This window comes from Anabas testudineus, chromosome 14 (genome assembly GCF_900324465.2).
Source record: "Anabas testudineus chromosome 14, fAnaTes1.2, whole genome shotgun sequence".
NCBI lineage: Eukaryota > Metazoa > Chordata > Actinopteri > Anabantiformes > Anabantidae > Anabas > Anabas testudineus.
The window spans coordinates 9,046,145-9,070,445 of record NC_046623.1 but is presented as its reverse complement, the minus strand read 5'-3'; the positions used below and the strand labels follow the sequence as shown (position 1 = coordinate 9,070,445).

Sequence of the window (24,301 nt, the reverse complement as noted above, 5' to 3'; positions counted from 1 at the left end):
TACCACAAACACAAAACGTCTTAGTTTGAACTTACGTTTTATTTTTTCAAATAGCATTATTATGATGATCATGCTACCATGCATCATGTTGAAATACATAACTCAAAGAGTTAAGCTTGTGATAGAGTGAAATATGGGTCTGAGCAGATTTAAATACTTTATTTAGTGTTTTTTATACATACTTTCCTGAAACTCATTTGCTTTTCTTTTCCTTTGCCAAAAAGCTATTTCAGTAAATGTGGAACATGGCTGTTTGAATGGGCAAAACATACAGCAAATCTGTAACTTTCAAATACTGTTACTAAATTGTTATTTTACTCAGTGGCAATTCAGAAAGCCTTACCAGGCTATACACTATCTGAGAAGCATAAATGTCACTTTATAAGTGACATAATCATGTTGATGAGCTGTTGGTTAATTATTTGCAGCATGGCTGGGATGATGTGATTCAAAACAAGGTTCAAGTATCCCAGGTCGCTCACAACAAACCCAGTGGCTTAACAGAAAAAGCATCCACAGCCAAAAGACTGTACAAATACAAAGTAACTGATCTATCAAAAGGCATTGCTACTGAAATTACATTAAAACATGACACACATATTAAAAATTGCAGTTATTCGTCATTATATGAATTGCTAAAGGCATTGGATCAATGGGTAATTTCTATACAGTACCAGGGTACATGACCACATGACAGAAGGAGAAAAACCTTCACAGCAAACAGCATCTTTATAGCTACAGATCAAACTAACAAGTTGATTGTTAAGCAAGCATTCCTGTCCCAGTGCACTTTAGTCTTGCAAATCAATAGCCAGATATCTATTGATTGGGATTTGTGTATGTCGCTGTATGTCTAATAGAATAAAGCGTCCATTAGAACTTGGCCTGGAAACCCTCTACATAGCAAGGCACACCTACAGAGAAATGATTTAAATGACATAACGTTGCTCAGCTATCAGTATAAATGCAATTTAATATCATGTTGACTGCTTTGTACTCATCTTCCAAACTCACATGCAGTTAGAAAGTCCAGAGAGATGAAAAGAACAATCATGTCACTGCCAAGAGAAGGAAATGTTAATTAACAGTCCTATGATCAGACGTTTTCTGGGCTCAGAGACTGCATTGAGAGTCCTGCTGGATTTTAATTTGCCAGATTAAAACTGTGAAAATCAATCGTCAAAACATGCACAAATGACTTGACCTAGAAAGGACTTTTTGAAGGTATTAACATTTGTTTCTAATTTTTCATTATTAAGCACTTTCTCTCCCGGTCGTTCACATGTGCTCATCTAACACGCACACACACTCAAGTCCTCGGAAGAATGATAGATTGAATCAAATATTTGTGTAAAATGTTTTATCCATAACTGAAAGCTTGCAGTTGTTTATGTCAGTTTGTATGGCTCGATTCCCATAAATGCTGTGACACCGGGCCACGTACTCAAACATGTGACCTTCGTGCGAATGTATGTTTGTGTTGCGAGGGGAAGAGAGCAAGAAGGCAAGTGAGAGAGGAGGAGAAAGAGGCAGATTAATGGACTACTGGATGCTAAGTTTATTTGAGGATGGAGACGACACCCCAATGAGCTTTGATTCTGACAAGGGGCTAACAACACCTTCAATGAGGTTCTTGTTGCAGTCACCAATGTTGTCTTCAGAGGACAGTGTAGGGCAGGTGATGCTCCCCGTCAGGTCCATCAGGTCTTCAAGAGCACGGGCATTACTCATGTCACTGAGCGGCATTTTGTTGACTGGTGAAAATTGAGGGATTGAAATTAATTCCTCCTTCGAAGCTGGGCTGAAAAATAGCAATAATAATGAAGAAAGCAATTACTTATTGTAGGAAACTTCCCCAGTCTAATGTTAGAGAGTTACCCAATGACTCACCTGACCTCCATGGACTGCACCTCATCACAAGACCCCTTCACATCTAATGGCTCCAGCTTGATGATTGGTGGTGATAGTTGTCGTACAGGCAGGTGTGTCACAGAGGTCCTAACAACCTCCACCTGTGACCCTACTTTAGTCTTTCCCTCAGCTGTTGACACATGCAGGCTTTTTTGCATGCTTACCCCAGGGGTTAGATGGCTATTGATCAATGTACTCCCCCCCCCCCTCGCTGCTCCATTAATCATAGCCCCATCCATTTGGTTGGCTTTGGCATCTGCTGTCTGCTTTGTTGGTGCTGTATTTATTTGGTCTGTGGTTTTAACATTTGCTCTGTGCTGCTTGCTTACATTGACGTCCACCTCTCTTTCCTGTTGTTCGAGAACACTGGCTTTTGCTTCTTTGTTATGTTGGCTGCCGGGCCCTTCGCTGGCCTGTTCCAGTCTTTTTCCAGGAACACAGTGTGTTGGTGTCACTTGATGAGTGTTGTTTTTGACTGGCATACTCTTCTGTATGTCTATTTGTGCTGCTGCTGCTGCTTCTTTCTTTACCAGGTCACATTCCTTCGTGCTGTGGACTGTGACCTGCTCTTTAACCTGAAACTCAACCTTTTTGGATGCTTGCTCATTCACCTGAGCATTAGTTTGAACAGTCTTTTCATCCCCTGTGGAGGATAAACAAACATCACAGTATCTTTCACTTTATTTGGACTGTCCGGTTAGCATTTACTGCATTTATTTGAGTTTAAATAGAAGGAACCATTAATTTGTCCAAAGTCAAGTCACAACTCTTTTCAAGACCTGCTGACAAAGGCAGTAGATGCCACATTTTATCATTAATGTTGAACTCCATACGACCATGACGTTGGCTCAAATGTAAAACCCAAATGAGTAGAATATTAACACCAGACAGGTTAAATAAAAGTGTCAGCTCACACTCTACAGAGCAGTTCCCTGGAGAGTGTACTGAATAATTCTTCTAAGGGCATTTTCAAGGGCTGCTAATTTTACAGTCAGCTCCCGTGGTGCTGCTCTACAGCAAACAGTATCCTATCAACACCAAGAATAAAATCCTTGGCTGCATCTATAATTATATATATAAAAAAAACACAAACAAATGTTTTGTAGCACAAAACCCACAGCACAAAAATTGAACAAAAATGCTTCACCGACTTAAGCTTGTTAATGATCACTAGTCAAAGCCAAAGCATCAGAATTATTAGATAACCTTTGGTGTGATTTCACACAAGCCAAATCATGAACATCTTAATTAATGCTGCACATGCTCAAAATAAGCTTAAACCAATGCCATACCGTATTTGCATTTTCCATAGCTGCAAGGCATTAAGCGAAGGGGTGGTGGGGAGGGGTTGGTAGTAAGCACAAACAGCAAGCAAACTTAAGTTTCTGCAGGGCAACCGAATTACATACTAACCTGGTGGTAAGACGGACTTCGTCTCCACCTGTTCCTCCTTCTGATTCAGTGCAGAACAGAGACGGTCGAGTCAACGTTTGTAGTAATCAGGACACAAAACCAAAGTAACACCAACAATAAAATTTAATAAAAGTATCAACAACAGAAAGTCATAAAGCATTCATAAATTAACGTTGCAAAAGTCTTGATCTCATAATCAGCAGGTCTGTAAAGGCAGCAGGTCTACTGTATGACAACAGAAGGTGCCTCTTACAGTACCTTCAAGTCAGCTTCACACTTCCTAGTTCTCTTCATGATCTCCTCAATTCTCTGCAAAGATATAGCAACATTTAATCACCACGTTAGCTTTCCGTAACTCAACATTTTTAAAGTGCAACATGCAGTCAGCGTGCAGTGGACCGTCCTTTCTGTTTAAAACAACCTTTTTTCTTAGTTGCCTCTCCTCCTCTTCTTGTTGCGTCAGCAGTTCTCTGTCCTGCCGATGACGCTCCGCATCTTCTTGAGCCTGGACTTTGACTTTCTCTTTCTGTTAAGATCGAGTGCAAAATCTATTTGTGACCAGAAACATGCAAGACTGAAACTAATTTACAAAATATGCAAAAGATTACTCGGAAATTCCCAAGAAATCACTGTAACTCTAAATCCAGCACATACAACACTCAGGCGAAACAACTGGCTGACACCTTATAATGGTGAGTTCACTCACCTCTTTATCTATCTGGGTCTGTAGCTGCTGTTGCTGCTCCTCCTTCCTTCGTTTATCTTCCTCTTGTTTCATCCTGTTTGAATCTTCCCCATTTTTCACCTTTTCCTTCACTTGTTCAATCTTCGACTCACGTTGTTGCTGCTCCAGTTGCTTCTTCAGCTGCTCTTCCTTTAATCTGATTATCAGGGGCATTCACTTAGTTGTACACATTTAAACCGTTAAATCTCACTTTTTATTTAATATCACCCTTTTCAGTGAACTGACCTTTTCTCTTCCTCTTGTTCCCTTTGTTTCTCCTCCAGTTCTTTTTGAGCTCGAGCCTGACGCCTACGTTCTGCCAGCAACCTGGTAGCCTCCTCTGCATTTGTTGTGCCAGCTGCCACTTTTCCTGCAGCCGTGCATGGTGTCAATTCTGTCAAACACAGATAGACTGATGTCAAAACCATCCAAATGTATTAAAACTGAATGACTGAGTATGACCAATAAGTACTTCATCATTCCACCTTTGTTTTTGTCTCCATCCTGAACGTTGCTCTGCATCTTCTTCTCTGAGGAATCCACTTTGGGAAACATGTTGGTCTTTCTGTCGGGGGACTGTGTTTTTTCAGGTGTGTCACCTTTGAGACGCTTATCACAAGATGATCTTGTTTTGTTGGGGTCAGTTGTGACCACATTCTTCTCAGTTTGTGAAACTGGATTTGTGCTGTTAACGTTGGTATTCTTTCTCACGGTGGTCTGAGCTTTGGATTGATCCACCTTCTTGTCTTCTGTTTTCCTCTCATCACTGGACAGATTTGAATGATGTCTTGTTGGAGAGTAATGGTACTGATGCACATTGTTAGGCGACTGGGCACGCATATTAGATACCAACCTGCACATAAATAGAGATAGTTGGCTTAAGAAGAAGATTTATTGACTGGAAATAAATTAAAAAATGTGTAGTCCAGCTAACTGCCACTTTTTCCCATATGTCAAATATTCCTACTTGGAGGTAGTAGGGGAAGCCAAGTGTTTGGTGACACTAGCAGGGGATTCAGATCTCCTTACAGGGGATCCATAACCTGGGGAAGCAGTTCTTCTCTCTCTGCGTAACCGCTCTTTCTGTAAACAGATTGATCCAAGACTTAAGACAAAGCCAATTTATGTCGAGGGAAAAACGTGTGAGGATGTTCAAGCTCTGACCTTGGGGGTATTGGGGGTAGACTGAGAGCCTCCCTGAAGCACCGCTCTGTTGTGATCTGCAGGGTTTTGTGAGCCACGGAAAGGTGATCTGTGCGGGCTGCAGGGCGCTGCATGATGACAAACACGATGCTTATCAAATCGAATCATGGCAAATAACAAATGGGACAATGATACAGCACAGGGGAAGGAAGTGGGGGCTTTCCTGGACAGCATGTGCTACATTCAGCTGAAGCTTACAGACTCATGTTTTTCAGATAAGTGAACATAAGGTTCTGTTGCAGTTTGATTACCAGTCTTAGGTTTCAGTCTTACATTTATTACTACAAACCTACTTGCATAGGAAACATTTTTTATAGTTTCTTCTTGCAGCAATTAATCAAAGTGCATGATGGACTTTGTCCAGATCAACTCCCAGTCAGCTCTGTCTGCCCTATTGGACTTTCTGAAATTGACAAACTAACATGGAGGGAGATAATCTTGTTGCGATTCTGCCAAAAAAGAGGCCATCGATTTGCTTATATTAGATTAGGCCTGACTGGGCAGGGTGTAGGATATTGAACACGTGATCGTCTTTCGACTGCCAGTACTGATTCAGCCAACAGTCAGACATAATAGGAAGCATTAATGCCACTGTTGGTCATTTTTAATTTAATTTCAAAGTCTGTATGCTATTATACAGCATGATGCAAGCACACACATGCCAGCATGGTGGCTGCAAACTATAACACCAAACCCATTTGTCAACATTTCTGTCCTTGCTACACACGAACCAATGAAGCAAATGAGAACACGCACAGACCTTGTGGAGACTCACAATCACAAAAGCAAAGAGTCTAAACATTAATTCATCATACAACACCAGAAGCTGTCTTCTTACCATCTCTTCTAACCTCTCATTCATCAGCTCATGATCTGTAAAGCATAATCTCTAAATAGTGCAGCTATCGTAGCGAGATGACTGTGTCTGTGTCTATTTTAGTGCACATATTCTAGGTCATGCACAACTAATCTCTAAAACCTTCTGCTCTAGGGACTCAGGAATCAGCACCACTTAGCTGCTTTTATTTTGAAAAACTAATCCCAGGTTATCAAAAGAAAAAAATGAAACAGATACTCTTAATATATCTGCAAAAGGAAAACAATTCCTTAATTCCTAAATACATATATACACTCCACACAGTTCCTTTTTAATATAACTCGACATGATCAAACAATAAAAGCTACTGCAGCGGGTACGAACACAGCAATACTGAAGCCTGCCTGTGTAAATATTACTTCTATTACAAATCTACAGTGTAGTTTTTAAAAAGTTTAACAGCAGAGCGGCTTAACATGCAGCACAGGAAGAGAACACATTTGCCTTTGGTTCAAGTTGAAGATTCAGCCCACCCAAAGGCAAACCAACACAGACATGGTGACTGTTGGATGAAAAGGAGGAGAGATACATTTGGGAAGGCAAAGGGGGTCTTAACTTTACCAGATTCGCTGACAGCAGGAAGGGGGGAAGCAATGCCATGGGAAAAGACGGAGGCAGCAGAAAAAGGGAGTGGGGTATTCTCACTGTCACCTATAGCCAGCGGGCGGAGCAGAGCAGAGCAGAGCAGACAGAGCATTATGAACAGTTTACCTGAGCAATTCCTCATCCAGCTGTGTAGACCTGTATGACAGTTAACATATCCGCAGGGGTGCCATTATGTAATGTAACCAAACAGTTTTTCAGTCATTGTTTTGGCCTGATTAAAGCCTCTATATTTAATGATATTTATTATTTATTGTCACGTTTCCATTATTTCAATCATCCAGGGATGATGACGTTTTGCACCACATAGACACCAGTACAGATATGTAACTCGATTCTTTCTCTGTGGGACAACCAGAAAGACATCTCTGCTCATGCGTATTTCAGTAGCCAGGCTGTCGGAAATGATCAGGCCAAGAGAAAAGCACTGTTTAACACAGACACACACACCTGTGGTATACGTATGCACGCTCTTTTAGTAACAGTGCCTCACAGAAATACAGCAAAACACAATTCTTCTAAGGAAAAAAACTGCTGTTTTAGATCATTCACACTTGTCTTTATCTCTTGTGCCTGACATGCTTCCTGTATTCAGTACATTCTCTCTTTGCAGCTATAACTTCTGGTTCTTACCCGCTCCCGTAGGGCAGCCTCTGCTCCAGCGTTTGGTCCTCTGCTCCAGCTGTAGGCTTCGCTCCAGAGAGCGTTTCATCAGGGCTTCCAGTCGCTCCTGAACACAACACAGTCAAGTTGACATTCATTCAACCTCACTGGCTTGATTGCCTTGTACTACAGTTTATACAGATTTTGTTCACTAATGCAATATTTGTTTATTTTACTGTATATGTCCTCAATAACTTATTTAACAACAGACTTTTTAATCAGCTGACCCTCTCCTCTTCAAGCTGCTGTCTCCTCTTCTCCTCCACTGCAGCTCTGCGGAGCTCCTCTTTCTGCCTCTGCTCCTCCAGCCTCCTCCAGCGTTCCTCCACTGTGCGCTCATACTGCAGTCGAGCTCTGCGCTCCTTCTCCTTGATAAGCTGCTCCCTGGCCGCTGAAAGGGACAAGATAGAGGTTTGCTGCAAGAATAAGTTAAGACACTAATGTTGCCAGTGTTGTCAGGTAATCCTTTGGTCTTGAAATCTTTGGGATATCCCATTTACCATGGTAAGTAATAAAGAAAGGAAAGACATTCTTGTAAATGAACAGTAACAAAAATCTCATTCTAATATAACCACATTTTGATTTTGTCTGCCAGCACACATTTAGTACATTTAGCACAAAAGACTAAATCACGACTACAGAAATGCTTGTCGTTCCGAGGCCACAGCGGGAGCTGCATGAGTAACTGTGAGGACGAGACCTAGTTTTGTGGATTATTCTGTGTTACTGTCACATTCTCTGACAAAGCTGATCACATCAGAAACTCAGTGAACGCAAAATGCATCGTCTACTGGCAAGCAAAGCGCCTTAATAGCCAATTAAACTGTAGTGTCATGACAAAAATCACTGGATAGAACCTGCACATCAAGAAGACTCTGCAGGCATTTTGGAGCTTCTCAGTTCACAAAATCAGCCTCGTTTTTTTTTGCACCTACCCAGACTTCTCTCTCTCTCCTCACGTCTCTCTTTGGCTAATCGCATCCTGTCGTCTGTCTTCATATAACCCTCCACAACTGGAAGATGAATGAAAATGTTGCAGAATGAAAAGTAGCATTGCAGTCAAATTCAAAGGGAAAAATAAAGTCAGTTTAATAGAAGCAGACAGTGAGACTTACTTTGTTTACCTGCATGATTGTTATTGATGGTAGTTCCTAAGTGTGAAGGGGATGCGTGGCCATTTATGAGTGGCTTCTTCTCTGTGTTAGATGGAGCTGGAATAACCATAACAGCAAGACTTTGAGACAAAGTCAACTTAGTAAAAAGATATAACATCAACTGCACAGTGTTAAGCTGCAGTCCTGCTTTGATTCCAGCAGAGGGAAACATTTCTTCAGCTCTGTTAAATGCACTGTGTTGCAAAATACCAAGTGCCAAGGGAAAACTGCAGCATTATGCAGGAGAAGGGTAGAAACTGCCCTTGATGTGATAGTCACACCACACATGCTGAATGTTGTTTTTGGTTATTGGTGCTGAGCTTCAACCAGCTTCTGCCTTCACTGAGGACAGAGCCGCCCTGAAACCCATTTCCTAACACATGTAGGCTTACAGAGTCAGATTATGCACCGTATAAGGATTCTCTAGTAGCTGTGAAATAATCCAAGTTGGTGTGTAGAAAGTGATTTTCATCAACTTGGAAGGAACGTGAATTATGTGACAGAAGCTAAAGAGGATTACTTACTCGTTTTTCCAGTCCGAGCTGGAGAGCTGTGACCGTTTGTTGGAGATCTCTTGTCCGGAAGTAGATTGATGGATGGTGATGTCATCTTTTCACCTAACAGACAAAACAAAACAATATGTAGAATACTGATCTAAACACTGACCTTATTCAACATTTGTGTGTGTGTGTGTGAATGGGAAATGTTGCTAGACACCACCCAAGACACTATAGTAAGAGGGTGTGTGTGTGTGCAAGATGTGTGTGAATTAATGTTCACAGCTCACAGACGAAAAGGATACACACATGACCTCACATACAATGAAATAAGTGTGATTAAGAAACGCTGGGATTTCTACTTTCTACTTTTCTACGACACAGTGGGCTGGTGCTGAAAAGAGCATCTCTCCAACAAACATGTGAGCTACAAAACTGTGATTTACTGAATCCCATTGCAGTCTGGACTGCCAAACACAAAGTCAGTTGTTTTACTTGATCTAGTGAATTACTCCGTTTTCGGTCAGGCCTTTTACTGTGTGCCGAAACCTGGCAGACAACACTGACTCCCTCTTAAATGTGACTTGGCAGGCAGAAGAGCTGCTGCTGCTGTAATTCACTTTGCACACTTGACCTAAACATTTATGTTCAACTGACTTAACTAATCATATTGCTCCTTTGCCATGCCTAACTCATCACATTTATCAACGTCCACGATATAACTTTATTGATTTCTTCAGTGACTGTGGCACTTTGAAGCACTTGCTGTGCAGTATTTACTGGTATTTAGTGCTCATTCTTTGTGATTAGTCCTGTCACTATTATTCATCATCAGTCTTATAAAATGAATATAAATGTTAACTGTCCACATTTTCAGTGAAGCAGTGAACTGTAGTGTGACAGAGGCGAGTCTAGAGTCACTCATACAATTGTTTATTGATCCACAGGGAGTTTTCTTTTTCTTGTATTAGGGCGTGGATGGTAAAAGCAACAACAAAGTGAAAACAAAGTGAAAGATTAATCTTCACCCTGTTCTCCCAGAGGAAATGAACCAAAGTCATCATACAATTGCTCTCAGTTTTTTACAGTATAGGCCTAATCCACGGGTCAGCCCTGTGTCAGAAGCATTTATCCAGTCTTCCTCTCTCCACCCATTTGAACCATTTTATCCGATTGAGTCGCAAAAAAAAAACAAAAAAAAAAAAAAAACAGCAACGCGCAGCCCGATTTTGCTTTGAAGCTACCAAAAAAATCTTTAATGCTTATTTGGACATGAGAAAAATAGATTAAATAATAACAAAAGACACAAAGAGGCTCCCTTTCTCTTGTAAAAAACACAGCTATAGATAGAGATGTGGTGGTTTTTAAGGAAATAAAAATGGCATTTCGCATCAATAGACAAATAAACAGAACAGTGAAGCCGGGTCATCACATAAAGAAGCACCCGAAATGTGAGTTGCGTCATTCGTGAGTCTGCTTTAAACGCAGCATCACAGGCTTTGAAAGCATGGTGGTAACAACCTAACACCCTTTCTATCGAGCTTACCTGTTATTGTATTGGATGATGCGACTGTTTGCGCCATGGTCACAGACGAAATGCACCCAAACGTGTGGACGTGCTGTCAACCCAAAACACTCTGCAGTGATGCCACCGCAGCGCAGGTATCCGCTTCTCTCCACAGCAGCAGTAAGCGCAGCCTCAGTGAACAATAACAACCAGACACCACTCGATCACATAGTCCGAAGGTCACTGAGAAGGCTGTAGATGATGGCAGGGCAGGGGAGTCTTGTGTGGACAGAGGAGAGAGATGCTGGGACGGAAGGGGGATGATGATGATGATGATGATGATGGTGATGCGCACATAATCGAGTTTCCAACGGACCGACCACACCGTGCGTCGCAGCGTAAGCCCGCCCGGATGCACAGGATATTAACACGTCGGTAAATGGTGGAGTTCCTCTCTGCGCACAGCACAGCGAGGTCCATAACTAAATTTACCCGAGTCGGACTCAATGACAGTCTGTGGAGCAGTGCGTGGAATTAGATATTGAAGCTGACCTCAAGTAAAAAAAAAAAAAAAAAAGTCATGCCATTTCTATTTATTTTTATTGTTTTTGGTTTTTTTATTATGACAGGACAAAGAAAATGCTGCAACTTGTGTAGGCTGCACTATAGACATAGCATTATCTCACTGGTTTGTGACTGTGCTCAATCCTTTCAATCAGTCATGATGCAGAATGATGCACTAACAATTAAAACGCGTGCACAATAAAAGTTTTCCCAACATAAGTCTGGGGACCAGTATAATAAAAAAATGATGTTTTATTTATTTATTTTTATTTAAAGGGACGTCATGTACGTCTGACACCGATGGTTTAAAGAAGGCACTGCTGTCCAAATTCAAAACACTGAACAGAGCTGTAGTGTTTCACAGCCTGCATGTTGTGTCTCTAACAAACCAGAGAAGAAGAGGCGCCAGCAGCCGCGTTGCTGCAGTTTTTGGAGACAGAGAAGAAGAGTGGGCGGAGGCGGAAGGACGTCGCCTGACAGAAGGACGGAGCTGTGCGGTGCCGGACGGTGGTGAGCTAGCTGCGGAAAGATGCTGACTAATATCTCTAATGTACTGAGAGCGAGTGCCTCGAGAAATGTAAGTACACAAAAGCTAAAGCCAAGCACTGTATTATAATGTGTTTCTTGCTGGTAGTGTATAACGGTGCCCAAAACAAGAGTGTCGTTGCCGAGCTGACCTTGTCAGGCCAGCGATAGCTTGTTTGGCTAACATCACCACTGTCTGCATATAAATCTCCAGTGTTGTGGTCATCAGAGTCTTTTTACATGTCTTTATTTTTACGTGGTTTAAGTTTGTGGTTCTGCTTTACTCGGAATTAGGATTCTGACAGTGTTTGCTGTTTTATTAAAGGTTACAGGTAACATTAGTAACTTGTTTAATGACTAAGGAAATGGGACAACTCATCTGGTAAACAGAGGGATTTTATCAAAAATACAAGTTCTTGTGAATTTTGATAGATGTATTTATGTTTCACATAAAACAACAGGGTTATGTCAGTTTTAACAACTTTTATTACATTCACTACCTGGTGAAAAAAGTCACCACCTGTATGTCACTAAGTAAATAGGTAATGACCAAATTGTGAATGAGTGTTTCAGGGATCATGAGACCATTTTCACACACAGATTGATCACCACAGAGTCCAGACATAAAGCTCACTGATGATATTTAGGATGTGCTGTAGACAACTTTACACAGCAGTCCTATCCCATCATCAATACAGGATCTTGGCAAGAATTTAATGCATCTCTGGATGGAAATAAATGTGGTGACATTGTGGAAGCCTACTGAAATGATGCCACGGTGAACACATGTTGTAATCAAGGCAAAAGTTGATCCAAGAAATATTAGTGTGTGTAACTTTTGTTTGTCCAGCCGGTGTATTTCAAGTTGTTTGAACAGATTTCCAAATATATCCTGACAACTGTGAAATGGTGAAATAGCTGTTAAATAATACAGTATGTTGTTCATCATTAAACAAACTTCTATGTACATGTGATGTTAGAGTGAGAATCAACTATCAAATCAATTTTGACAATTTACCAAAAACCCAGCAGAAATACTGTCATTTTCCTACAATTTTCAACTGTCATACAGATTTATCTGTTGTCCCCCCCCCCCTCTCTTTCTCATGGTAGGGCGCTGCGGTGGTCATATCAGCACGTACATATGCTGACTTCACAACACAGGCTACCTTTGAAATAAAAGTAAGCTTCAAACACATACAAAGATGTATTATTATACTGAACAAATTAATGCCCATGGTAGTGTCTGATTTATAATTGGTTGTCCTTCCCTCTAGAAATGCGATGTCCATAAGCTGGATGAGACCCCAGCCACTCAGGTAGTTATGACCCGTGAGGAGGGTCTGCAGTACTACCGCACCATGCAGACCATGAGGCGTATGGAACTCAAGGCGGATCAGCTTTATAAGCAGAAGATCATCAGAGGATTTTGCCACTTATACGATGGCCAGGTTGAGTGCACTATGATTTTTTTTATATAGTAAAAATACATATAAAAATATTGGTGTAAGTTTAACTTTAATTGCTGTGTAAGAGTGACAATTTTTGTTTGCTGCTCTTGCAAAAAAATAAAGGCAATAAAGCCTGCTTTAAAATACAACCAGATTTACATTCATATGAAACTGAACTGAAGCTGAGTGACGAATATTAGTTCAGAAGATCTGCTGTCTTAGATATTGAAGATAATATTTCCACATGTGCCACCCCTTTTCCAACTGTTTGTTCTTCCTCACAGGAAGCTTGTGCGGTTGGAATTGAGGCGTCGATTAATCGGAATGATCACCTGATCACTGCATATCGTGCCCACGGCTACACTTACACCAGAGGAGGGACTGTGAAGGAGATCATGGCTGAGCTCACTGGTTAGTCTGACAAATCCACTTATTAATTCTCAGCTCCAGCCAATATTAAGTCTAACACACATTGCTCACTTGTGTATTTTTCGTTTACAGGCAGAAGAGGGGGTATTGCAAAGGGCAAAGGAGGCTCCATGCATATGTACTGTAAAAACTTCTATGGAGGAAATGGAATTGTCGGTGCTCAGGTACATTACTCTTGTGGCTGGGAGTTTGAAATCAAGCTCTTTAACTGCCTGTTGATTTAGTCACCTTGTTAAGCTGTTATATAAGAAGAACTGAACATCGATATTAGACGAGATATAATGGAAATACATAGACTGTATCTCAGTGTGAGTGCCATCCCTCTCACTCATCCGAGGAAACGTCACACCTGTAGGTTACACTGGTAATGTGTCTATTTGAAATTACAACCAGCGAGAAACAGTACATAAAAGAGAAACAGAAGCTAAAATGTATTGTCCTTGTTTGTCATCAACTCATGGAATGTAACTAGTAGTGTAAGTAGCAGATTTCTCCATACAAATAATGTAAATGATAATATTGTCATAGTAAAAAAAATGTGATTTGTTTACACAAAGGATATGCGTCCAGGTTTCTTTTGTGCAGTTCCTGAAACAGCTTTTTATAGCACTTATATTATGTATAATTTCGGGCCTCTCTACATTTTCCTCAGGTTCCTCTGGGTGCTGGTGTGGCTCTGGCCTGCAAGTTTCAGGGCAACAACGAGCTGTGTGTCTGTCTCTATGGTGACGGTGCTGCCAACCAGGTGTGATAAGAAATCATGCTGTGTCTACATGAACCAACGCATGTTTTAAAAAAGTTCAAAATCTAGCTGAGGTGGTGTGTGCAAAAGGTATGCGCCAGAATTTGCAGTGTTTTGTTTACAGCATATTGAAGCTGTGGCAGTCGTATGATTGAGATGTCATCAGCACGCCCACTAGTTGTCCGTACAATGACCTGCTCTTCTCACACAAGCTTATACAGACATTACATGAGCTTTGTACCATGGAGCTGATAGGTTAAAGTCTGATCCAAGGCATTCTGACATTTGCATTCTTGCATACAGCTCCAATGGGTGATGTTTAGATAAAACTAAACTAATATAAAATATGACACAGTTTAAACAATCATTAAAGGGATATCGACATCAAATGTTAGCCAAACTTTTTTGCCTTTAAAAAAATCTTCTGTGTATTTTTCAGGGCCAAATCTTTGAAACCTACAATATGGCAGCACTTTGGAAGTTGCCAGTCATCTTTATCTGTGAGAACAACAGGTATGGCATGGGCACATCAGTGGAGAGAGCTGCAGCCAGCACAGACTACTTCAAGAGAGGAGAATTCATCCCTGGTCTCAGGGTACTGTTCTGATTTCTAAAAACCAACTGTGCAACAGAATTTGTTATTCCTGTATTTTCCCATGTAATATTGCTTTCAAACAACTGCCCCATCAATGCAATATAATATGTTCCGAATAGCATTTTAAAATTCAGCATCTTCTGAATACTTAACATGTGAGTTTATCACATTTGATGAGTTTAGTTAAAACTTCTGTCATTATTTTCATGTAAAGGGACACACAGTCATTCGGTAAAATTATGGATAATGTTTTTGTGCCCAGGTGGATGGGATGGATGTTCTGTGTGTTCGGGAAGCAACCAGGTTTGCAGCTGATCACTGTCGTTCTGGAAAGGTAACTTAACAATGACGAATTAAAGTAGCCAGGACGTTTGTTTGTTATTTTCCCTACTACATAATTTTTGTCCTACTTATGATCAGGGTCCAATTCTCATGGAACTTCAGACCTACCGCTACCATGGCCACAGTATGAGTGATCCTGGAATCAGGTAAATGGTGACAGGATTTTTACATTTGATTTTTAAGTTACCACGTAAACCTCTGCTGTAACTGATTGCCATTACTATCTCTTGGTTATCTTGAAAGCTAACCCTCACTGTGTTGTTCTACCTTGCTTTTGCCACTGTCCCACATTAGTATTCATGTACTCTCCTTCCCGCTGTAGTGGCCTTACCCTTGCCCTGATCACAGCGTAGGATTGACTGGAAACATACAAGCTATTATTGGTATTGGCTTTGGTAGATTACTGCCAGACTGACATTGATTACTGGTGAAATTTCTCAGTTTTGTTGAGAAATGTAAAGGCACCAAAAATAAAACAAAATTCCTTCTAATACATAAAAATCTATTAGGTTGATAATTATGGTTTTGTGTCATAAACTTCATATTAATGTGACTTAGTAAAAGTACAAGTACAATGCTGGAAATTTTTAATTTTAAATGATTAAAATGTACTTGGATTTGGTGTCAGCTAAAAAAGAAAAAGACTACCGTATATTAGTGCATCCCTACAACATCCCTGCACCAATCTCTTCCCTATCAGTTACCGCACACGCGAGGAGATCCAGGAGGTCCGCAGCAAGAGTGACCCCATCTCTTTGCTGAAAGACCGCATGCTCAGCAACAACATGGCCAGTGTGGAGGAACTCAAGGTAGCAAATACTTAATTTCCTAAATATATATTTTTGAACTATATGCATGTGATAAAATCTTGAAACCTCTGCTGCAGTCTTCTTTTGAGGTTAGAGATGATACTCCCATGAACCCAAAGCTTCAAAGCATCATTGAAGCACAGTTTAACTTTATCCCCCATTGTGAACTTGGCTGAACTAACTGAACTATAATTCTCTGCCTTGCCTGTGTTTGTGTCTGTAGGACATTGATGTGGAGGTGAGGAAGGAAATTGAAGATGCTGCTCAGTTTGCCACCACAGATCCCGAGCCGCCACTGGAAGAACTGTGCAACCACATCTTTCACAACAATCCACCAGTGGAGGTGCGAGGCACAAACCCATGGTCGAAGCTGAAATCTGTTAGCTAAACCTTTTTCACCCCTCCTTTTCATCACCTCATTGACCCTGTAAAATATTTACCACACAGGGCCCCAAACGGATACGCACACATCATATAACATAACATAAACCAGCGCCTCAGACCCAGAACTTAAAGCATCATCAAGTAAATTTGTTTTCAGTGCTGTTCATTTTAATAACAGTGACTGTATTCACATATACTTTAAGAACTGAACTTTAACACTAAACACACTAAAGTGTTAAAATAAAATATTTTTGCTCTAATTGTCTCGTTAGTCCCCAGTCTTAACTTTTGAAGATGCTACATGTACAAGATAGAAGTCAAAAGATATTACAGCTCATCATTGTAGCTTCAGATCACAGAAAACACAAAACCATAGAAGAATGTAAATCACACTGATATAGGTGAATACTCTTAAAGTGTATATTGAATGTTGCAGCATTTTCATGAAATTCTATATTTATTTCTATTTTTGTAAGAATAATGAACTATGAGCTAACTACGAATGCTCATTTTATGTTCAAGTCACCACTGTTGACATTGGTGAACTCAAACCTTTATGTCATGCGGGATGTTTCTGCTCCAAACGTTCTAAATTAATACCTGTGATCAATTTAATGCAACCATGCTGAATTTTTAATTTCACAAAGTTTTGTAAATTTGAGCCCAAGTGAATTTATTTAGCTGATTCCAAATTTACTCGTTCGATGTTTGTTGGGTCATTTTTGAGGTAAGGTTAAAAAAAAAAAAAAAATCCATCCAGCACTCTTCTTATCAAGAGACTGACCTGTAAAACATGGGTGTACTCCAGTGTACACGATAAATAATTCAATTTAAGTTGATCTCTTTGTGTCTTTTTGTTAAACCCCTTGTTACAAAGACTGCTGCCTCCTCAGCATCTTCATCTTATGTTATGTAAGGAAGAGTGAAGAACGCTAAGGGAAAGTTTGACATATTTAAATTTATCTTGCCAAACCAAACATGTGCCTGGCAGGTGTTGTATTGTTTAGACAGTGAATGTGTCGTTTGTGTCACACTCCAAGCTGACCAGGTGATTATGGGCATCTAAAAATCAGATGTGTGAGAACACATGTTCATTGATTGCTCTTTCTGAATTCATACATTCACTTATTCCATGTCTGATGTACACTTACATCTAAAAAGCTTAACCAACAGTGAGTGTAAATATAATGAGAAAGTCTAAGAGAGATGTTTGAAAGTGTTACTAGCTGAGCTGATAAATGTGTCTTCAGATTTATGTGCCACTTGATTGTCTTGTGGCATTTTATAAAAATTGACAGTGGTACATTAACACTTTATATTTTAAAGAATATGTGGATATTTAAAAAAAAAAAAAATGTCCTGAGCAAGTTCCTGAGCACATTATAAGTGTCAGCTCTGGTAGCAAAATGAAAACAACCTGTACTGCTTGTAGCAAGCTACCCTGTTCATTTAACTGTAAAATGAAAAAGAGAGGCCATCTATCTAAAAATCTAAAATGTCAGTGCCTGTCTTAAAACAACTGAGATGCCTATTGTGTGAGTATATGTTGTAGTAAACTGTTACATTAAGAGCAGCACGTGGTAAAAAGAAATATTGGAAACAATGAATGATTCATTGCAATAAAAGACTGTAAGGTTCTGTATTTACGTACTCGTCTTTGTAAGTGAAGGTGCTGGACAAACTGTGACACGTTATCACATAGTACGTTGATAAGTTGCGGTCAGTGTTACTTAATTACTGATAATTCAAGTGTAATTTGCCATTAAAAAATGTAATTTGTTAATATCAATGATGTGATATACATAAATGAATGTACAGTAAGCTTAAGATGAAATAGCAGAAAGTAGACCTACACAGTGGAACTTCAAAATATGACACAACTGAGTTGAGACACTCTCCTGCACAGAAGACACAGGCTGCATTTGGTTCCTGGCCCCAACCCCGACAAAAGACCCCCAGACAAAGAGAAGAGGAGTTTAATTTGGGACATTGCTGCACCCTGAAAGTGCAGACAGTGGAGAAGATACAATATGATCTTCTTTTTATACACATTTCAAGTAATTGCCTGTGATTTAACTTACATTTCCATCCGTTTGTTTGTAAAGGATTATAGTAGCTGGTGACGTAAGTGCAGTACTGAAGACTGAAACTACTCTGTGGTGCAGATACAGAAGGCGATGTGGCATCTGAAACATTTGACCGTCACAGGCAGATAATAGTGCAGGTTTTCATTCAGAGGAAGTTACATGAGGTCATATTAATCGAATGAAGGCTTGGACTGAGAAATAAAGTAATTATTCAACAGAGAGAATCAACTTAACATTTGAAGACAGTGTCCAGACCAGCTGACGCATCAAAACACAGACACAGTGATGGTCCTTCATACATGTAAATAGATGAATTTTGGAGGAAGCACAGATGATGGGACATGGCTTGTATGCATCATGGAACTTGTGAATGGGGAGAAAGAGCTAATCAACTCCAGAAGATGGCAGTAATGCAACAATGAGCTGCTGCAAAACCTGAAAGAAGAAGAAGTAGAGCAGGAAAGGCTCCTCAAATCCTGCCAAACGGCTGAGACGCATTGTCAAGTCAGGGGCTACGTGCTCTCCGAGGCTCGGCACAATGGAGTTTCTATTCCACACTTACGTCAAAAGGGAGCTTTTCTGTGCGCTTTGCACGGCTCTGCTGTTCCTCACAAGACTCGCATCTGCAGATGAGGGCGCCGGTGCGAAATACTCCCAGTGCCACAATTACGCGGGAGGCCACGTCTATCCTGGAGAGGCTTCCCGTGTGCCCGTGTCCGACCACTCTCTGCACCTCAGCAAAGCCAAGAGTGAGTTTTTCTCGTGACTTCGTGGGGAATGGGTATTTGCATATTTAAAGTGCGCTGGTGGTGTCCTCGTCTTTCCCCACTGCTGATTTTACGCAGCAGCTGGTGCAGCTTCAGCATGTTGATCCTGCTGCATGGACACAAGTGACAGCGTCTGTCTGCAGCTTGTGTGATAATCTGACTGGCTGTGTCTTATAGTTTAATTCTCAGGTTAGGCCTAACTTCATATCAGATGGTTTTTGTAGGACACGTCAGTCTATGAAACTCGCTGGGTTGTGTTCCTCTCTCCGCCCCCTGGACACATGACGGTGTTTGGCACAGCACTATCACTGGTTTCCTGGTGGTTGGACAGCAAAAGCTGCAACATTATAGACTTACAAACTATCAGAGGCAGCCAGGTGTGAGACTTTCCTGATGCAGCAGAATCTTATTTTGTGTTGTTGTGCACCATTGGCCTATATTACTTATACTTACTGTAATTGAGAGCAACATTGCCAAACTACTGCATACAATGCCCAAAGAAAAAGTTTAGAAGCAAGTAAAATAGCTCAGATAAATAAACACATTCACACATGGTGCTCATGGAACATGAAATAGATTAATACTTTTTATAGGCAGAATGAAAAAACCTGCTTCCTGCATTCTGCAACCATATATTGTTGTTGTGTCTTAAGTTTCAAAGCCTTCGCCGCACTGGGAAGGAACAGCCGTCATTAACGGCGAATTCAAGGAGCTGAAGCTGTCAGACTACAAAGGCAAATACCTCGTCTTCTTCTTCTATCCCCTGGACTTGTGAGTAACATCTCAGATGCGCGCTACACAATCGCTTCATCTGTCTCACTGGGCTTGTTGACTGACCGAGCGCGTTCCTGTGTAAATGTGTTTGTTTGCCCTCTTTTGCAGCACGTTTGTCTGCCCTACTGAGATCATAGCGTTCAGTGATCGTGTGCATGAGTTTCGTGCCATCAACACAGAGGTGGTCGCCTGCTCGGTGGACTCCCAGTTCACCCACTTGGCCTGGTAAGGTCACTGACCACATTACGCCCACAAGATGCTATCAGCCTGTATGGTTGGTTCAGTGGTTCAATACAAACCCGAACTCGCAGAACTGATGAGGAATAATGATGTTCTTAAACAGGATTAATACACCCAGGAAGCAGGGTGGACTTGGACAAATGAAAATCCCTCTGTTGTCTGACCTGACTCACCAGATTTCAAAAGACTACGGAGTCTACCTGGAGGACCAAGGACACACACTAAGGTATAATTTCACATTTACATTTATGGACTTAACATAAATTCTTATATAACACTGTTACAGCACTCTTAACAATAAATGTTAAATTATAGGGGCAGGTATGTGACACACAAGTTGACCAATCTTCCCTTCACTCTTTATAATGTATACAAATCACTCATTAGCTCATTCTGTAATGTGGATGATCGCAACTTTATGAAGCATTACATCCTGGGAATTTTAACAGTCATGTATAGGTAAACAACTAAGTCCGCTTGAATCTGTCTCTCTCTCTCTCTCAGGGGACTCTTCATCATCGACGACAAAGGCATCTTGAGGCAGATCACCATGAACGATCTTCCAGTCGGACGATCTGTGGATGAGACCCTGCGGCTGGTGCAGGCCTTCCAGTACACTGACAAACACGGAGAAGGTAAGAGAAGCCTTTTAAAACTTAATGACCTACGAGTGCTGACTGAAGCATATGTGCTGACTGGAGTTTTGTCTTGCAGTGTGTCCAGCAGGATGGAAACCAGGCAGTGACACAGTGAGTATAATTGGAGCTAATGACTGACTTGGCTAGTGCAATAAAATCAGAATAAGCTGTGGCTGCTTTTTGCGACAGAACTACTAATGTTGAACTGGGACCATCCATGGATGTTCACAGAAGAGTCATATCTTATAGTATTGGAAACTAAGCAGTAATTGGGATACATAAAGTAATAGACTGGTGTCTTGTCAGGGATCTACATTAGATATAACCTGGTTTACAGCGTGTTTTAGTCTCTGTGTGTTTTAGTTTCTATCTAATGAAATTCTTATGATTCTTTCCCCCAGATCATTCCCGACCCTTCTGGCAAGCTAAAGTATTTTGATAAACTGAACTGACCTGCGTTTCCGTTTGTCTCAGTCTGTAAAATCCAGCACTTACTGAAAGATCAAATAAAATGTGTTTTCATAAAATGCTCACTGCCTGGTCTGTTTACATTAATCTCACTGAATCTCAACATGAAAGTGCAGTTTTAGTTCAGTTTACTGATTGCAGAGGTTTAAGATGGAAACAAGAGCTAATAATAACATCATCGGGCATGTCGCAGTACTTTCTGTCACCATTTACAAGGTGTTGGCTTGGAATTTGTGAGAATGTACAGCCATTGTGTGGAGTACTAGCAGTGTAAAACGTGTCAAACAACATGTTAATGCTGAGGTTTTGCACGTGGGACCATTAACTGAAAGCAGCTGACTAACGACTGGGAGACTGTAGGTGGCATTGCATGGTATTTTCTGCACATTGAATACAGAGGCATTGATTTCAAGTCAGCCAAACACAAGAGCATAAGGCCTGTTTATGGGATGAGAGAACTAGATATTAATATAGTGCCACACAGTTCTGCTATAATAGATATGCTATCATCTGAGCACACCAGACTGTCAAGGTCAGCAGTTTTATAACCGTCTGCAGACAATAACATCTTGTGGAAAGCAGCCAAATTTTGAGTTCTGGTTTTGAGTGTGTAACCAAACAGTGCACTGCAATATCTGTTTTAGTACAAAACACACACAACACAAATTCTTTCCCTGCAAATTATTACACCAAAAGATGTCGCCACAACACAACCTTGTCCAAATTAGTTTTCAATGTTTACGTTTTACAGGAGGAAAGACCATACCATAACCATTCTAAATGGGGACATTAATAGATTATTAAGATATTGCTTTGTTTTTCTTCATCTGATTAATGCAAATGATTGTTTGACTGCCTGCGTGTTTGCAGAGCAAATGCAGCAGTTGGTTTAGAGTTAAATGTTGTATTAGGATGAATAACATAGATTTCCTAATCTCTTTAGACATTATGTACACTGGGTTTTTTCCAGGTCGGATTAATGTTTACCTTTCAAACAACATTCAAATGAAGTGAACAACACAAAGATAAGGAGTTATCAGAAGAAGAAAAAGAAACAGGATGTCCTTAGATGGATTTACGAACAGGTCCGCCTCCTCCAGGAATATAGAAAAGGGCAAGAAGTGAAGCTGCTGTGTCACTTAGCTGGTACACTCCTGTATATGCTGGTGTTCTAAATTCACTGTCGAGAGGGGGGGTGAACTCCTGAGGGGCGGATGAAGAAACAAATTTTGCTTTTATTCACGTTCAGAGGACTAGTAAGCAAAGGAAAAAAAGGAAAAAAGAGAAAATGGCCAGTTTTATATTACGGGCAGCTGAACCCAAGGATGTGTCTGATATCCTGCGACTCATAAAGGTAAGCAAAATGTGGAAGTCTGTTTTTCCAAGTTTGGACAGTTTGATGACACATGTATTATTTCTGTTCTTCTATATGTAGTTCTTGTTGTGGTTTAAAGCATACTTTGTTATTATTTGTCTTTTTAGGAACTTGCCAAGTATGAAGACATGGAGGAGAAGGTCAGGCTGACCGAGAAAGGTGCTTCACTTAATCCTGCAATTATATGCTTTATACATATATATATTTGGAATTTGCAAAAAAAATATTTTTAATTGTTGTATGTTCTCCAACATTCAATGTCCCACTTGTAGATCTACTTGAAGATGGCTTTGGGGATCATCCCTTCTACCACTGCTTGGTTGCTGAAGTCCCAAAAGATCAGAGCTCAGAAGGTGAAACAGTTCTCAAAAAGGTTTCATGGTCATATTCCTCTCCTTCCCTTTAAATTAAACCTCTAACTCATCGTGCTTTCTTCTATAGGCTACACTGTGGTTGCCTTTGCCATGTACTACTTCACATATGACCCTTGGATTGGAAAGCTCCTCTACTTGGAGGACTTCTTTGTCATGCAGGAGTTTCGTGGTAAGATATGTGTGTGAAGTGCTGTTATATGGTGATGGTGCAGGTTAATAAGTTACAGACAAAAGGGGTTTACATCATGGAGAAGTATTTATATGTACATTGTCAAGATCTAACAGGTTGAACTTTGTATCTTTTAACAGGTCTTGGCATCGGTTCACAGATCCTCAAGGTTTTGAGTGAGGTATGGTTACCACTGTGACAGATTCGACTTTATTTGTACAGTATTCAATACTTTAATTAGTCCTTGTGACGGTGACTTGATGATTTGTTATTTCTTCCCCTAGGTGGCCATGAAGACCCGCTGTAGCAGCATGCATTTCATCGTAGCAGAAAACAACACTAACTCTATCGAGTTCTACAAGCGGAGAGGAGCAGCAGATCTCTCCTCTAAGGAGGGCTGGCGTCTTTTTGAGATTGGAAAAAAGGAGCTGATGAAAATGACTGCCGCTTAATTCACTGAGTTGTACTGACTGTTGACAATAAATACTTACTTATCAGCCAACTGTTACCAGTGATAATAAAATTTTTCTTTTCATTTAATTAATCTAACATTTTGGTGATCAGTTATTTTTTACATGGGTATTTTTATTTTGTATTCATAGCTTTACTGTTATTACACTAAAACGTCTAAATTCAAGAGTATTGAAGAGTACAGAAATAAATCAAATATAATTACAACAACAAGTGACTCCTCATTGAATAGAAGGACTCCATCCTTTGAGTAAAACTGCAGGGCCAAATTGTAGAAATTGCTGTTTTCAAAATGCTGCATTACTAAGAAAAAAGAAGTAGCTTATTATCAGCACAATGTACTTGGAGTCTTACAAGTATTCATTATAGTCTAGATTAGTCCTTGTCAATTTTAATATTGGACTATTATTACTGATACACTCTAATGGAGGAAGGATTTGAACTGGAACTATTTTAAATAAACCTAATGCTAGTTTAATATAAGATATATGTGACTTGACTACTTTGTGTGTAATATAAGAATTTGCTAACAAACTGTCAGGTAA

At 40.3% G+C, this 24,301-nt stretch overlaps 4 protein-coding genes across 4 annotated transcripts; 3 read left to right on the top strand and 1 right to left on the bottom strand.

Moving 5' to 3' along the window:
* Positions 1-132: 132 nt before the first annotated feature.
* map7d2a (MAP7 domain containing 2a) lies at positions 133-10,851 on the bottom strand. The gene is made up of 17 exons (XM_026370992.1): positions 10,592-10,851; positions 9,073-9,165; positions 8,510-8,605; positions 8,330-8,407; positions 7,622-7,785; positions 7,365-7,461; positions 6,690-6,779; positions 5,213-5,319; positions 5,016-5,131; positions 4,534-4,901; positions 4,295-4,442; positions 4,031-4,205; positions 3,746-3,850; positions 3,583-3,633; positions 3,325-3,364; positions 1,891-2,554; positions 133-1,801 (listed from the first exon to the last, which is right to left on the bottom strand). Exons 1-17 carry the CDS (start codon positions 10,626-10,628, stop codon positions 1,543-1,545), a joined length of 2,688 nt encoding a protein of 895 aa, XP_026226777.1. The 5' UTR covers positions 10,629-10,851; the 3' UTR covers positions 133-1,542.
* Positions 10,852-11,558: 707 nt separating this feature from the next.
* Positions 11,559-18,035, top strand: pdha1a (pyruvate dehydrogenase E1 subunit alpha 1a). The gene is made up of 11 exons (XM_026370993.1): positions 11,559-11,693; positions 12,755-12,823; positions 12,919-13,092; positions 13,377-13,503; positions 13,594-13,685; positions 14,174-14,266; positions 14,703-14,858; positions 15,121-15,192; positions 15,279-15,346; positions 15,901-16,009; positions 16,233-18,035. Exons 1-11 carry the CDS (start codon positions 11,646-11,648, stop codon positions 16,395-16,397), a joined length of 1,173 nt encoding a protein of 390 aa, XP_026226778.1. The 5' UTR covers positions 11,559-11,645; the 3' UTR covers positions 16,398-18,035.
* Positions 18,036-18,925: 890 nt separating this feature from the next.
* prdx4 (peroxiredoxin 4) lies at positions 18,926-21,428 on the top strand. The gene is made up of 7 exons (XM_026370994.1): positions 18,926-19,229; positions 19,901-20,018; positions 20,130-20,246; positions 20,365-20,487; positions 20,766-20,896; positions 20,976-21,010; positions 21,301-21,428. The coding sequence occupies exons 1-7, from the start codon at positions 19,019-19,021 to the stop codon at positions 21,349-21,351; spliced, it is 786 nt and encodes a 261-aa protein (XP_026226779.1). The 5' UTR covers positions 18,926-19,018; the 3' UTR covers positions 21,352-21,428.
* Positions 21,429-22,519: 1,091 nt separating this feature from the next.
* Positions 22,520-24,297, top strand: LOC113170089 (diamine acetyltransferase 1-like). The gene is made up of 6 exons (XM_026371989.1): positions 22,520-22,721; positions 22,850-22,901; positions 23,015-23,095; positions 23,184-23,285; positions 23,426-23,466; positions 23,570-24,297. Exons 1-6 carry the CDS (start codon positions 22,656-22,658, stop codon positions 23,735-23,737), a joined length of 510 nt encoding a protein of 169 aa, XP_026227774.1. The 5' UTR covers positions 22,520-22,655; the 3' UTR covers positions 23,738-24,297.
* Positions 24,298-24,301: the final 4 nt, after the last annotated feature.

Coding starts and splice junctions, on each gene's coding strand:
- map7d2a (XM_026370992.1), bottom strand. CDS start 10,628: ATGGCGCAAACAGTCGCATCATCCAATACAATAACAG. Junction 6,780..7,364: donor AGGCTGCCCTACGGGAGCGG/GTAAGAACCAGA, acceptor CGCTGGCTATAG/GTGACAGTGAGAATACCCCA. Junction 1,802..1,890: donor GTGCAGTCCATGGAGGTCAG/GTGAGTCATTGG, acceptor GCTATTTTTCAG/CCCAGCTTCGAAGGAGGAAT.
- pdha1a (XM_026370993.1), top strand. CDS start 11,646: ATGCTGACTAATATCTCTAATGTACTGAGAGCGAGTGCCTCGAGAAAT. Junction 11,694..12,754: donor GAGCGAGTGCCTCGAGAAAT/GTAAGTACACAA, acceptor TTCTCATGGTAG/GGCGCTGCGGTGGTCATATC. Junction 14,267..14,702: donor GTGACGGTGCTGCCAACCAG/GTGTGATAAGAA, acceptor TGTATTTTTCAG/GGCCAAATCTTTGAAACCTA.
- prdx4 (XM_026370994.1), top strand. CDS start 19,019: ATGGAGTTTCTATTCCACACTTACGTCAAAAGGGAGCTTTTCTGTGCG. Junction 20,019..20,129: donor TTCTTCTATCCCCTGGACTT/GTGAGTAACATC, acceptor CCTCTTTTGCAG/CACGTTTGTCTGCCCTACTG. Junction 20,247..20,364: donor CAGTTCACCCACTTGGCCTG/GTAAGGTCACTG, acceptor GTTCTTAAACAG/GATTAATACACCCAGGAAGC.
- LOC113170089 (XM_026371989.1), top strand. CDS start 22,656: ATGGCCAGTTTTATATTACGGGCAGCTGAACCCAAGGATGTGTCTGAT. Junction 23,096..23,183: donor AAAAGATCAGAGCTCAGAAG/GTGAAACAGTTC, acceptor TTTCTTCTATAG/GCTACACTGTGGTTGCCTTT. Junction 23,467..23,569: donor TCCTCAAGGTTTTGAGTGAG/GTATGGTTACCA, acceptor TTCTTCCCCTAG/GTGGCCATGAAGACCCGCTG.